Source organism: Zosterops lateralis, assembly GCF_965231275.1.
Source record: "Zosterops lateralis genome assembly, chromosome: 19".
NCBI classification, from domain to species: domain Eukaryota; kingdom Metazoa; phylum Chordata; class Aves; order Passeriformes; family Zosteropidae; genus Zosterops; species Zosterops lateralis.
The window spans coordinates 630203-643982 of NC_139779.1; the positions used below are offsets into that span (position 1 = coordinate 630203).

General features: G+C 51.1%; 2 protein-coding genes across 7 annotated transcripts in view; one reads left to right on the forward strand and one right to left on the reverse strand.

Annotated features, from left to right (window-relative positions):
* The window catches only part of MNT (MAX network transcriptional repressor), a gene marked incomplete at its 5' end in the record, with an annotated part of 31531 nt that extends 21500 nt beyond the window's left edge, over window positions 1-10031 (forward strand). The window contains 2 exons of the mRNA XM_083874945.1: window positions 1803-1995; window positions 3538-10031. Coding sequence (XP_083731071.1) covers window positions 1803-1995; window positions 3538-4241 — 897 coding nt within the window. The 3' untranslated portion in view covers window positions 4242-10031. The remainder of the gene's footprint in view (window positions 1-1802; window positions 1996-3537) is intronic.
* Window positions 10032-11500: 1469 nt separating this feature from the next.
* Window positions 11501-13780, reverse strand: part of SGSM2 (small G protein signaling modulator 2) — a 37740-nt gene continuing 35460 nt past the window's right edge. For 5 of the 6 annotated variants that reach the window (XM_083875215.1, XM_083875211.1, XM_083875214.1 and 2 more), the window contains 2 exons: window positions 13543-13710; window positions 11501-13235 (listed from right to left, as the gene is read on the reverse strand). In XM_083875215.1, coding sequence (XP_083731341.1) covers window positions 13147-13235; window positions 13543-13710 — 257 coding nt within the window. In that variant the 3' untranslated portion in view covers window positions 11501-13146. The remainder of the gene's footprint in view (window positions 13236-13542; window positions 13711-13780) is intronic. The other variant, XM_083875213.1, reaches the window with a different exon arrangement.

The window sequence follows — 13780 nt, forward strand, 5'->3', positions numbered from 1 at the left end:
CCTGCCTTCCCAGTAATTAAAAGTTTGCAACTAATTACGAGCTGCCCTGCTCATACTTGGTGTAGTGGTGCTTTCCCCCAGTGCTGGGAGTCTCCTCTGTCAGCAGGGAGTGGAGCCAAATCTGTTTGAATATGCGTGTGCTGTGCCCGCTGCGGTGCGGAGGCTGCTGCGGGGATCTGGCGCCTGCTCCTCCTGGAGAGCTGTTCCTCTTCTGTCCTCTCGTGCCCTGCGTGGAGAGCAGCACTGGGGAGATGCTGCAGAGAGGGGCTGGGCTCCTGCACACCAGGTTTAGCCTCAGCCTTTCTCCTGCTTGCCTTTTTCCTGATGACACAGTGAGGGGAAGACATTCAGACAAGTTCCATGCAAGCCTTGTGTGTTTAAACCTGATCCAGGAGTGTGCACCTTCCTCATCACCTTCACCTTCCCCTGCACTGCTCTGTGCCTCACTGTGAGGGGATCAGGGCACACGTGGCTTTTCTGGGTCAGGCAAAATGCTTTGGCTGCACTCAACAGGAAAGAGACTTTAAAACCAGCCTGTGGATTTGGGCCTCAGCCATGGGGGAATCTCTGGGCTACAGGTCAGGGCTGGTGCAGGGCCAGGATTCCAGGAGTCCCCATCCTCCCTTCCTGGCTGTCCCCATGGCTACCTGCCTGCAGTGGGTGCAGCTCTGCTGGGCTTGCCCAGGACAGAGCTGTGGGATCCTGGTGTTGGCCTGTCTGCTGCCTGCTTTGGCTTGAAAAGCACCAGGAGAGAAAGAACTGCCCCCTTTGCCTGAAACCCCTCTGCTTTGAGGAGCTTTTAGCTGGTCTGGGAGGAGAGGAACTGTCTCTGTTGACACACCTGCAGTGGTTGTGCCCTGCTAACACACATTGTTTGGCTCTTTTAAAAATACTTCCTTTATTGCTATTAGCAGGACAAAGGTAGCAGCAGGAGCTGCGCTAATCTGTGTTGCCTTAGGCTGCATTAAAGGCTGGCTGAACAGGCTCTGAGGTCCTTCCCAGCAAACCTGTGAGCTGCAGCACTGGCAAAACTATTGAAAGGCATGAGGTCAGGCTCTGATTGTACTCATCCCAGAGAACCTGAGAGAGAAATAAAGAGATGTTAAGGAGACCATGAGCCTGGTCCTCTGCCAGGTGTGGGGTTTGCTTTTGAGCTCAGTGCCTGCCAGCAGTGAGGGAATAGGAGCATCCGTGTGGGCTCCATGTGGCTGGTATTTTCAGAAGTGTGTGTGGGATTTAAATTCCCAGTGGTGAAACTCAACTTCAGAAAATGGACAGTCTATATGTGGTTTTTACAGATTTCACCTAATTCTGTCTCTTTTATGCATGTACGAAGTGTTGCCCTGGCTGGGAGACCAGATCTCTCACTGTGCAGTGGTACATTGGCTTAAAAACTCATAGAACAGGCCTTGGAATAGTTGATCTCCCTCAGATGTGTGTGGTTGTTGGTTCTACCATCCACCATCTCCTCTAGATCAGGAGCTCCTGGTTGTGGTGTGTATTGCTCTGAAGCTCATCAGTACTTAGGCTTTTTCTTTCCTTCTAAGCATTTCAGTTTTGGGGGCTTATCAGTTTTCCCTCAGAATGCAGAAAGCCTTCAACTAGAGCAATACTTTATGTGCCAGCTCTAGTCCTTCCCTTTCTCCCCAAATCTGGCAGGTGTAAATACAGCTGAACGCATTTTACACCAGCATAACTGGCAATATAAAATAATGAGCTGTGGTCATGGGAGTGACCAGGTTAGTGTAGATTATCCTTGTCTTTGTTCTCATTATATTTCCATTCCTTTTCTTTGGCTTTAGACTTTAAAGAGGAAGGAGAAGGAATACGAGCACGAGATGGAGCGGCTGGCCAGGGAGAAGATCGCGACCCAGCAGCGGCTGGCGGAGCTGAAGAACGAGCTGAGCCAGTGGATGGATGTCTTGGAGATTGACAGAATTATTCGACAGACAGTTCAGCCAGAGGATGACCAGGCATCTACCTCGACAGCATCAGGTACTCCTAATTATTCTCTTTTTTTTTTGTAATCATCACGGAAGGTCATTGACACATTTACGTTGGGGTGGTGGGATCTTCATTTAGCAGGATCAAGGTTTCTTTGCATTCAGAATAAAGTAAAAGGTTTTGGAGTGTTTGTGATGATTGATGTTGTTAATAACACACTGCTGCTCACGTGGAGTAAACCGAAATTTGTGCATCAATGTCAGGTAGATACAAAGTGCAGGTTTGCACATCCAACCTCCTTGTGGAGAGAAATCCCTGCTTTCCAGACTTGGCTTTTTTCTTGCATAGCTCTGCAACCCTGCTTGTCAGAAGTGGGCATCCTGGTGTATTTGTGTGGATGTGGGAGGGTGTTCAGTACGTACAGAAGAAGGATTTGGTACAGGGAGGATCACCAGAGCATTTGAACAACTTAATGAGCCTTCACATTGCATGAGGAGGATTCACAGCGAAGATGAAATGACACTAATGGATATCTGACGTGCGGTTCCAGTGAGAAGTTTCTGTGAGATAGGAGAGTGCATGCTTCTGTCCACACCAGGGATCTGCAGCAAGAAGAGTAGGCAGTCTGTGGATGGAGAGCTTTCCAGAGGCACGGAGGCTGTAGCAGTGCATAACCATGCACAGCAGCTCCTTCAAGTCAGCATTTGCTCTTGGCATGCCAGGCAGACGATACCGCAGGTTCTGGGAAGGGAAAACATGAGTTTGTTCAGGCTCATCACCTCTGATCGTAGGAGCAGGCTCCAGGTGTAGTCTGATGGAAGTTGGGAGTAGCAGTGCTTTGTTGTTAGAAGTGCCAGCTGTGGCCTCTGCAGTGGCCTCTGCCGAAAGTGACCAAAGCATCGAGCTGCTGCTGCCCAGAGCTTGTGAAGGGGAAGGGTCTTCCTTGGTGTTCCTGCTGCTTCTGGATCTTCTGAGATTTTTATTCTTTGCTTCATGGCTGGCATTATGGCAGTGCAGGATACCAGCCTGATCTTCCTGATCTCAGGGCTAGTATGTTCATGTGTTGCTTCCTTAATTCCTGGACTGGACAAGAGTCCATTTTCCAGAGCCAGACAAGAGACTTCTGCCATGTTTCTCCATGGCTATTTCCTTCCTGCTCTGGGAGCAGAAAGAGTGGTGCCAGTTGGTGGAACAACTAGCCAGGAAAGGAAACCCTGTTCCTTTTTCCAGAAGGAGCCCTCTTCAGCCCAGACAGCTCAGCCAGGTGCTTTCTGTCAGCCTCTGCTTGTGGTGCTCCCCTTGCCTGCCTGGTGAGACCTCTCAGCCTGTTGGGAGCACCCTGCTCTAGCTGGGTCTTTGAGCTGTCACACCTGCCTGGCTCTGGGTCTTTGGCCCACAGGCAGTGAGGAGAGGGCTGTGCCAAGCCATGCCATGTGCCATGCCATTGTGCTGTGCCATTGTGCCACCTGCCTGTAGCTCAGTGACGCTTCCTGCACGTCTCTTCTGCTGCTGCTGCCTTTTAGGGAGCTTCGTTGGTCCAGTTCGTGCTCTGCTTGCCTTTTTATGGGAGTTTCTTCCTTTCGTGTTTTCCAGAGGGTGAAGACAACATAGATGAAGATATGGAAGACGACAGGCCAATGAACTCATTACCAAAACTCGCCCAGCGCCAGCACCCCGAGCTGCTGAAAGCCGTCCCCCCCAGCGCTGCCGCCCCGCTCCCCACGGTCCTGCCCCCCCACGTGTCCATCCAGCAGAAGCCCCACGCCCAGCCCCCCCTGCAGACACAAGCACTGGTCCCGCCGCAGGCGATCGTCCCCGCACAGACTCACATCGTGGCGGCCTCGACCGTGCAATCGACTGTTATCGCCCACACCGCCACCACCCACGCCTCCGTCATCCAGACTGTCAACCACGTCATTCAGGGTCCACAGACCAAGCACATTGCTCACATTGCACCTTCCACATCCAGCCCCGTGCAACTCACCACTGCTGCTCAGCCCATCGGCCACATCACTGTGCACCCGGCCACCATCAACCACATGGCCCACCTGGGCCCGCAGCTGCCCATCTACCCCCAGCCCGTGGCCGTCAGCCAGCCCGTGGTGAGCCACATCGCTCACACCATCTCGCACCAGCAAGTGAACGGCACGGCGGGGCTGGGCCAGCCCGTCATGGCCAAGCCGGCCGTGGGTGCCCAGGTGGTGCACCACCCGCAGCTGGTGGGGCAGACGGTGCTGAACCCGGTGACTATGGTGACCATGCCCTCCTTCCCGGTGAGCACGCTGAAGCTGGCCTAGGGGGCACGGCCCCCAGGCGAGGTCTTTGTTGGGAACCTTTCCTAAGGAAACTCCGTACATTCCAACCGCGTCCGGCTCGGCGCAGGGGCCGGGCTGTGCCAGCTGCCCCCGGCCCGGGACGGGGCCGCTCGTCCCACTGACTTCAGAGACAGTTGTTCATGGTGATTTTTTTTCCTTTTATGTGTAATGAGTGAACTTATGGATATGATGTTCTTAAGACTTTTAATTTTTTTGCCCTCTTATGTGTTGCTTCTTTGTAGAATAAAAAAAATTGCTGATCTCTTTATTGAGACATTGCGTAGAATGGGAAAAAAAAATCATAGAAGTCTATATTTATATATATGTGTGTATGTGTGTGTATATATATATGTATATACATATATATATAAATATAACATTTGAAGGCCTTTTGTAAGGTTGATTATTTTGCAGGATTATGAGACAAAATTCATTTTTGGAGGAAGAAGACAGTGTCCTCTCTAAACAAGAAACTATAAGATAGATGGTTTGGTGGACCAGAGTACAGTGACAAAAAAACCCCCAACAACAAACCACGAGTCAAACCATGTTAAAGGTATTTCCCATCAATATATTACATTTCAAAAACCATCTAAAATCACTGTGACTTGTTATGGCATTTTAAGGAAATTCTCTGTCCTGTCTAATAAAAGGAAAAAGAATACACAACCAGACTTGATTTGTTGCCATTTTATAAATGACTTGATTTTTATAGCTTTGTCAAAAAAATACTGGTTTTTATTATTTTATTGATTGACTATGCTTCGTTTGAATGTTTTTGGGGGAAATTTGTATTTTGTCTGGCTTGGTTTGCTGATGCAATAATTGGTTTTGCAGATCTCTGTGCGTGGCATGGCCCCGGTCAGGGTCCCTCCTGCCCGTCCAAGCCCCCCCAGGTTTCTCGGGTTTGTTGTTTGGCAGAGGCACAGACTTTGTGCTGGCATCTTGCAGGGTGTTTCTGTGGCCTGGTGAACGGAACCTGGGACAAGAAGACCAAGAGAAATGAGGTAGATTTGCTGCATGGGTTAATGTTTATTGGTTCGTTCTGTCCTGACCACACTCTGGTGTGGGAGCCCGGTGGGTTTGGAAAGGGATAAAAGGGGATGTGGTTCCCTTCCAGAGCACAGGCAGTTCAAGCAGCTTTGTTCCCTTTGACAGGGAAGCAATCTCTCCTTATGCAGGATAAGGGCTTGCTGCAGGAGATCAGTGTGAGAGCTCGTGTCTGACAGTGGGACGTGCACCAAAGAACCCTCATCCCTCAGGACCTTCCCGTTCCCCTTCCTGGTGGTTGGGGCAGACCTGTCTGAGGTCAGTGGCAAATCCCAGAGAGCCAGGAGAGGAGGAATGTTGTTGTGCTGCTCGCTGAATGTTCTGGTCCTTGCACTGTGTGTTTAGTTACTGCTGTGAATGATCTCCATTCTGTCTTCCTCTCTTTCTAAAGCAAGTATTCCACAGTCCTTACTGCAGGCAACAAGCTGCTGTAGCCAGCAGCTGTTCTAGGGCAGGATGGGAGGCTCCATCTGCCCAGGAGCTCTGGGAGAGGAGAAGGGGTGGCTGAGCACCAAACCTCACTGCCTGGCTGTGTCCAGGCTGGGGCCTCCTGCAGGAGAACAGCATCCATACTCTGCCCAAAAGACCTGCTGACTCTAGCAGGACTTCAGCCTGCTGAAGGACTGGTTTGAACAGTGAGAACATCTGCCTGTTCCATACTGTCCCCAGGTAAAACTGATCTGGAGGCAGAGAAATGACTGCAGAGGTCAGGGGTGATTGTGCCTTCTGAGCAGGTGTCACTGGGAGTTGTGTGAGGTCTGTTCATAAAGCCCCAGTTACCACTTGTTTAATTTTTCTTTCATGCATCCTTGAGTTCAGGAGGCTCTTGGCTGTGCTGCCAGCACAGCTCCTGCAGAATGGTCAAACCTTGAAGGGTTTCTTTTCTTAAAACCCCATTGAAGCAGATCGTTTGTTCTCCTTCCAGTGCACCATTAACACTGGGGGGTTCCTGGAATTGCCAGGGTTTAGTTGTCCTTTGTCCCTGCAGGTGCTTTCCCAAGGAAGGCAGTTGTGTGCCAGTATTTGAGAGATAGGGTTGGGTATCAGTTCAGTTTCTCCTAGTCAGAAACTCCTCAACTCTGAGTCTGTGCAACAGGGTCACCTCCCTTCTCTGGAGGGAGTGTGGCCTTGCCTTCTGCAGCAGCGTCAGGAGGGGAAGGACTTGTGTTTCTGCCTTTTGTTACTGTTCCAACTCACAAAATAACAAATTCTCCTCATTGGAGGAGAAGGAGCCAGGCTGAGAATGGGCTCAGTGTGGGAGCATTGGCCGAGCCCCAGGGGATGAGCTTTCTGCTGGGTTATGGAGTGGCCTGTGCTGTATGGACAGGGGTGCTGCTGGCCTCGTCTTCTCCTCCCTTATGGTTTAGAGCAAGGAGTGGCCCTGCCTTGCCCAGTCCTGTATCTTGGCCAGTTTTTCTTTCCCCTTGGAGTTGTGCCATGCTGTCTGTCTGTCTGATCCCCTTTGTGGGTGTTGGCCTCCCCATTAGGAACATCCTCCTTGGCCAGCCCAGGAGCTGCACCAGGTGTCATGTGTACCCCTGTTCTCATCTGCCTTTTTCAGGGCTACCAGAAACATTTCTTTGGCATTTTTGTTTTTTAAAGTCAGCAAACTTCTTTATTCTGTGGGAAGAAGAGCAGCCATAGCCCTTCCTTTTCCACCTCTGTTATTCCTGCTCAGAAACTTTGGATTTACACTGATGCTCTTAGAAATCCCGTTCAGTACTGTATGACAAGGGGCACTTTAGGAATGTCTCTCCTCCTTTGATATATGTTTTCCCTATGGAGAAAGCTATATATAAATATATATGTACACTTGGGGATTCATAAGATCTAATTTGTCCCCCCCAAAAAATAAATAAATATGAAGTTTACAAGAAGTCTCTTCTGTTGTTGAATAATATTAGTTATTGGTAACCATGCCACAGAAACAATAGAAAATGGGGTTTCTACGTAGTAGTTTGAGAGGATTCTCTGTCCTGTCAGACCTGGCTCAGAGCCTGTTGGTCGGTGGAGGTGGTTCTGCAGCCCCCACGCTCCATGTCCTGCTGCCAGCAGCCAAATCGTGCCCAGGAGCTGGAGCTGTGCTGGGAGCTCAGCCAGCACAGCCAGAGGTGTCTGCAGCTGTGTGGGCACAGAGCCCTGGGGTGGGGAACCCTCGTGCTGGGCTGAGCCTGCTGTGCCTGCCAAAGCCACTTCCAGCTGCCTGCCAGGGAGGTGCAGGCAGAGGGCAAGGAACACGAACTGCTACTTTAAAATGATCCTGAAAAGAGCTCTTAACGCTGACACTTTAGATACAGGAATGTATTCCTGACCTCACCAGTAAAAATTAGCCAGATCTGTTGTAGTTTATCTTAGGAAGGGAAGCGATTTGATTTCCCGTGTTCTCTGCAGTTGCTTGTGTGGGATCCGAGGGGCAGCAGGTCGTGTGTCCCTGGGGGCAGCTGCTGACCCACATTTCACAGGGGAAATAAGGGCTGGAGCCAAACTGCTGCCGTCGGGGTTTTTCTGCACGTGTGTGTGTGTGTGTCTGTGTGTCCATCTGTCTGTCCGTGCTGGGGCTGAGTGTTGGGTGTCGAAGGCCAGAAGGGCTTCAGTGTCAGCACTGGGCCCCTGGCCACTGGCACAGCTGGGTTTTGGTTTCTTGAGCAGAGCTGGACAGAGGGGACGGCCTTTGCAGGGGCCTCTGCTCTCCAGGCGCCCGCGGCACGTCCGGAGTGTTGATCATCCCACTGAGCCGCTGCTGCTGTTGGGCTCCTTGTCTTTTCTTTCTTTGTTTTATTTCAAAGTGGCCTTCTGTAACAAAAGAAACAAAAAAAATGCCTTTGGGTGGTTTAGGTGGAGGTGAGGTGTCGCTGCTGTGTCGGTGTCGGTGTGGTTGTCTGTGCGCACGCCTGGTAGATTCCTGTAGACATGCAATGCAAGGCTTATTGTGTCTGGTTTTTGTATGTAGCCTGTGTCTCTTTGGACTGGTTTGCATCCTGAGGGCGTTTTTTGCATTTAAAGAAAAAAAAGTGAGAACTGTTCCAGGTTGGGTGGGTACAAGGGGATCTGGAGACCTCCTGTGTACCAGGGGTCGGGGGCAAGGTGTCCTTTGCCCCCTGGGATGATGTGGTCAGTGCTTGTTTGGCCCCTTTGCTTTCTGTGATGGGCATCCAGTGTCCCCAGTGGGGTGAGCAGCCTTGGCCAGATGAACCAGTTGACCTCTGCTTGCCTGAGCAGGACTTTGGCTCAGCCTGTCTCGGTGTTCAGGCTCTTGCTTAATTAGCTTAGTCAGATCCGTGGCTGCTGCAGAGGGCTGGTGGAGCTGGTGTGGAGGTGGGCAGCTCTGAGCACTCACAGGTGAGGCTCCTCTGAGACTTGGCATGTTTTTTCTGAACAGTTGTTCATTCCAGTCTTATTTTGATTCTAAAAGCTATGGGGTGAGGAGAGGAAAACCGTCATTCTTATGGCCTGTTTTCCATCCCTTGTTATCATTTGGGACAGATTAAAATGGATTATAACACTATCTTTAGGTTATTTCCTCCCTGAGTAAAGCATCAGTTGTTAGAAGCAGATGTTTAGTGTTAAGGAAAATAGGCTGTGGATAGAATCAGTCATGGCTTTTTTCTGTCCCTGTTATACAGAACTTGATAATACAAACTTGAATTATTAAATACCAGCCTGAGCCCAGCACGGGATGGGTGCAGTCGTGGCAGAGGTTGTGTTTGGCTGTTTCAGGCTGGTTCACTCCCTGCCTGGGGCTGCTGAACAGCAAAGGAAGGCCCCAGTGGCCTCTGTCCCTGCACTCTCAGCGAGGGGACAGGGCTGTTCTGTGCTGGGATTTGGTGGGAATGGGCCGTGAGATGTCGTGGTGCTCCTCACCAGGACAGCACGGCTGGTTCTGCTCTGGCTCTGGGTGAGGCCCGTTGGTTCACCCCATCCCTTGTGCTGTCAATAGGAATTGGAGTGTGGGGAGCGCTGGGGCAGGGGCTCAGCAGGGAAATGCCCCGAACTCCAGCCCGTCTGTTCTGGGGTGTCCCTGGCTCGTCCTCCCGGGGTTGTGTTGCCGTGGCGGGCACAGCCCCGCGCTGGCTGCGGGATCCCGGTGCCAATGCCTTACGGATACGCCTTAACAACCTGAGCCAAAAGTGTGCTGGGGCTTGACAGAGCGAGAAATCAGGGACTGACTGCAACCACCCCGTGATTTATTGGCTTCTGGTCAGGCCCCAGCCTGGGCATTGCTGGGTGAGGAGCCGTGCTGGGAGCGGGGACCCCCTGCTCTGTCACTGCATGTGGCCTCCCCCGCTCCTGCCTAAAGCGTTTATTTATTTATTTCATCTCGCTGTGCTCCCCGCGTTAGGAATGTGTCACTGGAGCTGCTGACTGTGAGCCCAGTGCTGCCCTCGCTGGCCCGGAGCCCCCGTCCCTCCCCTGCACCTCGCAGGGGCTCCCCCTGTGCTCACCTGGGCAGGTGCAGTCTGTGTTTACAGTGAGGACGTGTCACTGTGTTACCAATTTACTGAAATACTGAATATTGACAAACTAGACTGTAAAGATTTTTATGTGTTTGGATACATCTGCTATGTGAAAAAGCAACTAATTTTGTACATATTGTATTTTTACTATTCAGCTGTACAATACTGGCTCTTCATGCTCCAGAATTTAGGTATCCAACATGAATGATATCCATGTAATAAGCACTTGCCTGAAATAAATATAAAACTGAAATAAACATGCACTGAAATCGGAAACAGGTTTCTGCATTTGCTTGACTATCCTTTGCATGCAGCTCTCACTTTGTTTGTGATTTCCCAGCTCCAAGAGCAATGCCTTCCCTCCCTCCGGAGCCACGGCCGCCACTCCAGGTGAGTGTTCCATGGGGCTGGAGCTCACCCGGGCCAGGCACAGAGTTCCCGAGGGCCGTGGCTGTGTCTGCATCCAGTGCTGCCTTGGCAGCTTCAGGAGTCTGTGAGAACCTGGGGAACGGTGCCCTGTCCTGTGTCCTCCTGCCGAGGAGCCCATCCCAGCCCTGCTGCAGGGCAGGGGGGCCCAGCAGGGCAGTGTCGTGCCCAGGACCCTCCTGCTGGGACCCTCCCCACCCTCCTGTGCCCTGGGCTGGGGCTGTACAGGGTGAGCAGAACTAACTGTTGTCTCTCCTGCAGGTGCTGCAGTCCCGGGCTCTGCTGCTCCCCTGTCTCCAGCAGGGACGTGATAGACGTGGACGGTCACCCTGCACTGGGTAAGTCACACCTGCGGTGGGCTGGGGGCAGCAGGTCAGGGCTGGGGCTGGACCCCAGGTGGGCTCGGGCAGAGGGGCTGGGGGGACACCACGGATCTGAATAACTGCATTAGAAATTATTGTGACTGTGCAAGGGAAATGGTGGAGGTGTGTGGGAAGGACAGAGGGACGAGGGCCAGCTGTACCCCCAGCTGTGCTCGGTGCCCTGCCCTCCCCAGGCCCACTGTGCAGACAGGTGAAGGCAGAGGACACAAGTTCACTGGAAGTTTTTTAGGTCATGTCTTTGATGCACTTCATGAAGGGCTGATCCTTGTTGATAGGGATAAATACCTGATTAGCTGCTGTAAGGAGCAGTGGCTGAGGGATGGCTGCACCCAGCCCAGCACACAGAGGCCTTTGTTGGGCCTTTTTATGGTGGAATGGGGAAATGTTCCATAACTCCCCAGGGACTCATCTCCAGGCAGACCTATTTAGTCTAAAAACCTGGAACATTGCTGCAAAACTGCCAGTAGCAGCCAAGCAGCCAGGTGAGACTGAGCAGGGATTATCACTGCTGCAGAGGAGACACAGCCAGAGGAGTTTAAAGGGTTTGAACAAGGACTGGGAGTGCTGGAGGAGGATCTCTCCTGAAAGTCCAGCAGCTCAGCTGGAGTCAATGCAGCTGCAGCACAATCAGGCCTAAAATTTCAGGATGAAACTCTGTAACACTTGTCATAAGCCTGTTTCTGTTTGTGGGCTGGGCTGGCTCAGGCTCAGCCAGAGGGTACATGAAAGCTGCCCTTAAAGTAATTTAAGGGACCTCAGGAGTCTACTTAATGGTGACCTATTTATTGCCTTTAGCATTACAGCCCATGCAGCTCATCAGAGAAACATTAATTACATCTCACCCTGTCCTCCCAGACAGCCTCAGCCCTGTTCCATTGCTGGAATCACCTTGGGGGGAGAGAAATCGTTCCCAAAGAGCTCCACGGGATGCCTTGATGATAAGTATTTATTCATAAGTTACATTTAAACATAAATAATTGAGCAATAAAGAGAATAGTCTGCTCCCAACAAAAATAAATAATACACAACATTGATAAAATCCAATCAGAGAGAATGTTCTAATACAGCAAAGTTCACAGATTGGGTTAGTGTGAAACAGCTGTACAGAACATTCCCAACATACCAAAGGAAAATAGTGCAGTATTATCTGTACATCCATCACTCCCCGGGCTCTGGGAATTGGAGGTTTTTCTCACTCTTCTCATTCTTTTAAAAAATACTTTTTCAGTTTTCAAATGAACAGACAGACACACCTGGAGCACTTTTGGGACTGCAGAGCAGCCGTGGGGGCTGTGGAGGTTGGGCACTGCTGGGACTGGGATGAGCTCAGACCTGTACAGGACTGGGAGCAGGACTCTGTGCCAGGAGCCCGGGTCATCAGTATTCCTGGAGTCTCCATGAGCAAGAAGCTCCTTCCTCCCTCCCTCCCTCTGGCTGACCCAGAGATTCACTTAGCAGCAACAGGCAAGTAGAGCACAGGTGAGAGTTCTGCCCCAGCAGTGCAGAGCAGCCCCAGCAGTTCCCCCCAGCCCCACCACTCCCCGGGCACAGGGTTGGGGCACAGACTGTCCTGGGGCACACAGAGCTCCACACCTGAGCAGGGGCTGCAGCAGCAGCTCAGAGCCCCCAGCAATTCCAGCTCCTTCACCTGGCAGGGGCTGATCCTGCTCCCAGACGAGCATCTGGTTTGTTTCTGTGAGCCCATGGAGACTCTCTCCTGAAAGCTCTGCAGGGCAGGGAGGGATCTGGAGGAGGCTGGCACTGCCATCTGCTCTCCATGGGCTGTGAATCCATGGCTGTGCACAGCACAGGGAGCAGGAGCTGCCAGTGTGAGCAGGGTCCTGTGCATGGGCTGAACCTGCTCACCTGAGCAGCACAGTGCAGGGCCTGGGAGTGGCAAGACCAAGGCAGGTCTGTGTGGGCCATGCAGACTGAGCAGGGTGAGCCAGTCAGCCAAGGCCAAACTGGTGTTTTAGCTCATGAGCTCATCACTGCTCACATCAACTGGGGCATTTAGGTTAAGGCCATTCTCCCAGCCAGGAACCTTATCAGCTTTAATCACTGCTAAATACAAACCCAAATGTTTTAGCAACATGAGTTCAGACACATTCTCTTCCATGTTCAAGGCAAAGACAGTGAGTCCAGGACCATGCTCCTCCAAGGACCCAATCCAATGCTTGCAGCAGTGGGCCCAGCCTGGCCTCCATGGCAGCTTCTGGCAGAGCACACAGGGTGCATCCAGGCTTTACAGGTGCAGTAAGTCAAAATAGAAATGCTGCAGTTTGTCAAATCCCCCCTTTCAACATCGCAAAGATGTAGACAGATGTCTTCTAGAGAGGGAAACAGAGAATGCAAAAAGATTTTGTCTAGAAATACAAAGTGAGTGTAACAAGGACTATCAAACACCAACCTCATCTGGTGAAGGGAAGTTCAGGTTTTAAAAGTCTGTTACTGTCTCCTCACTATTTATTACATTACATGGAAGATGCAATTAAAACACCATTTGGAATTACAGTGCAAGGAATGCTCCATCCAGTGGCTCACAGCGAGGCCCCAGGGCCAGCCTGTCCATGGTCACTTGTTCTCAATCAGTGTCTGCACTTTGTAGACAAGGTCTCTGGCTATCCTCAGGATCTCCGCAGCATCGTGGTGCTCAGCCATTTCTAAGAGACACAGACAAACATCTTAACTCTCTGCACCACCTTCCTGCCCTGCCACTGCTATGCATGTGGCATTGGCATTAGCATTAATTAATTACTGTAACAAGCAGCAATCGCAGAGTGTTCCAGGGGGTTGGTTTTGGAGAACTAAAAACAGAAGAAGTGGATGAATCCCTTGTGCTATAGGACCTGGCACTGAGACTCCAAGCTTAAAATGAGCAGGGGTTTGTCACAACAAGAACTGCAGCAGACAGCCTCAGGAAGGGACAAGGAGCAAAATCTCATTACTTTTTATCAAAATGGCTCTTACCATTAAAAAACTTGATGATATCTGTGAAGTCCATGTTGTTATCACGGATAATCTCTCGATAAACTTCCACAAGTGCTAAGGCAATGAAAAGGACAAAATGTTCTGAAGAGATGTGCTTTGCTGCCCAAATAACTTCCCACACTGTAAATACATCCTCGTACAACAATTCTGAATGGGAATAAACATTACAAGAGCATCTGATTATTCAACTGGCCATGCCCCTTCTCTCTCACCAATG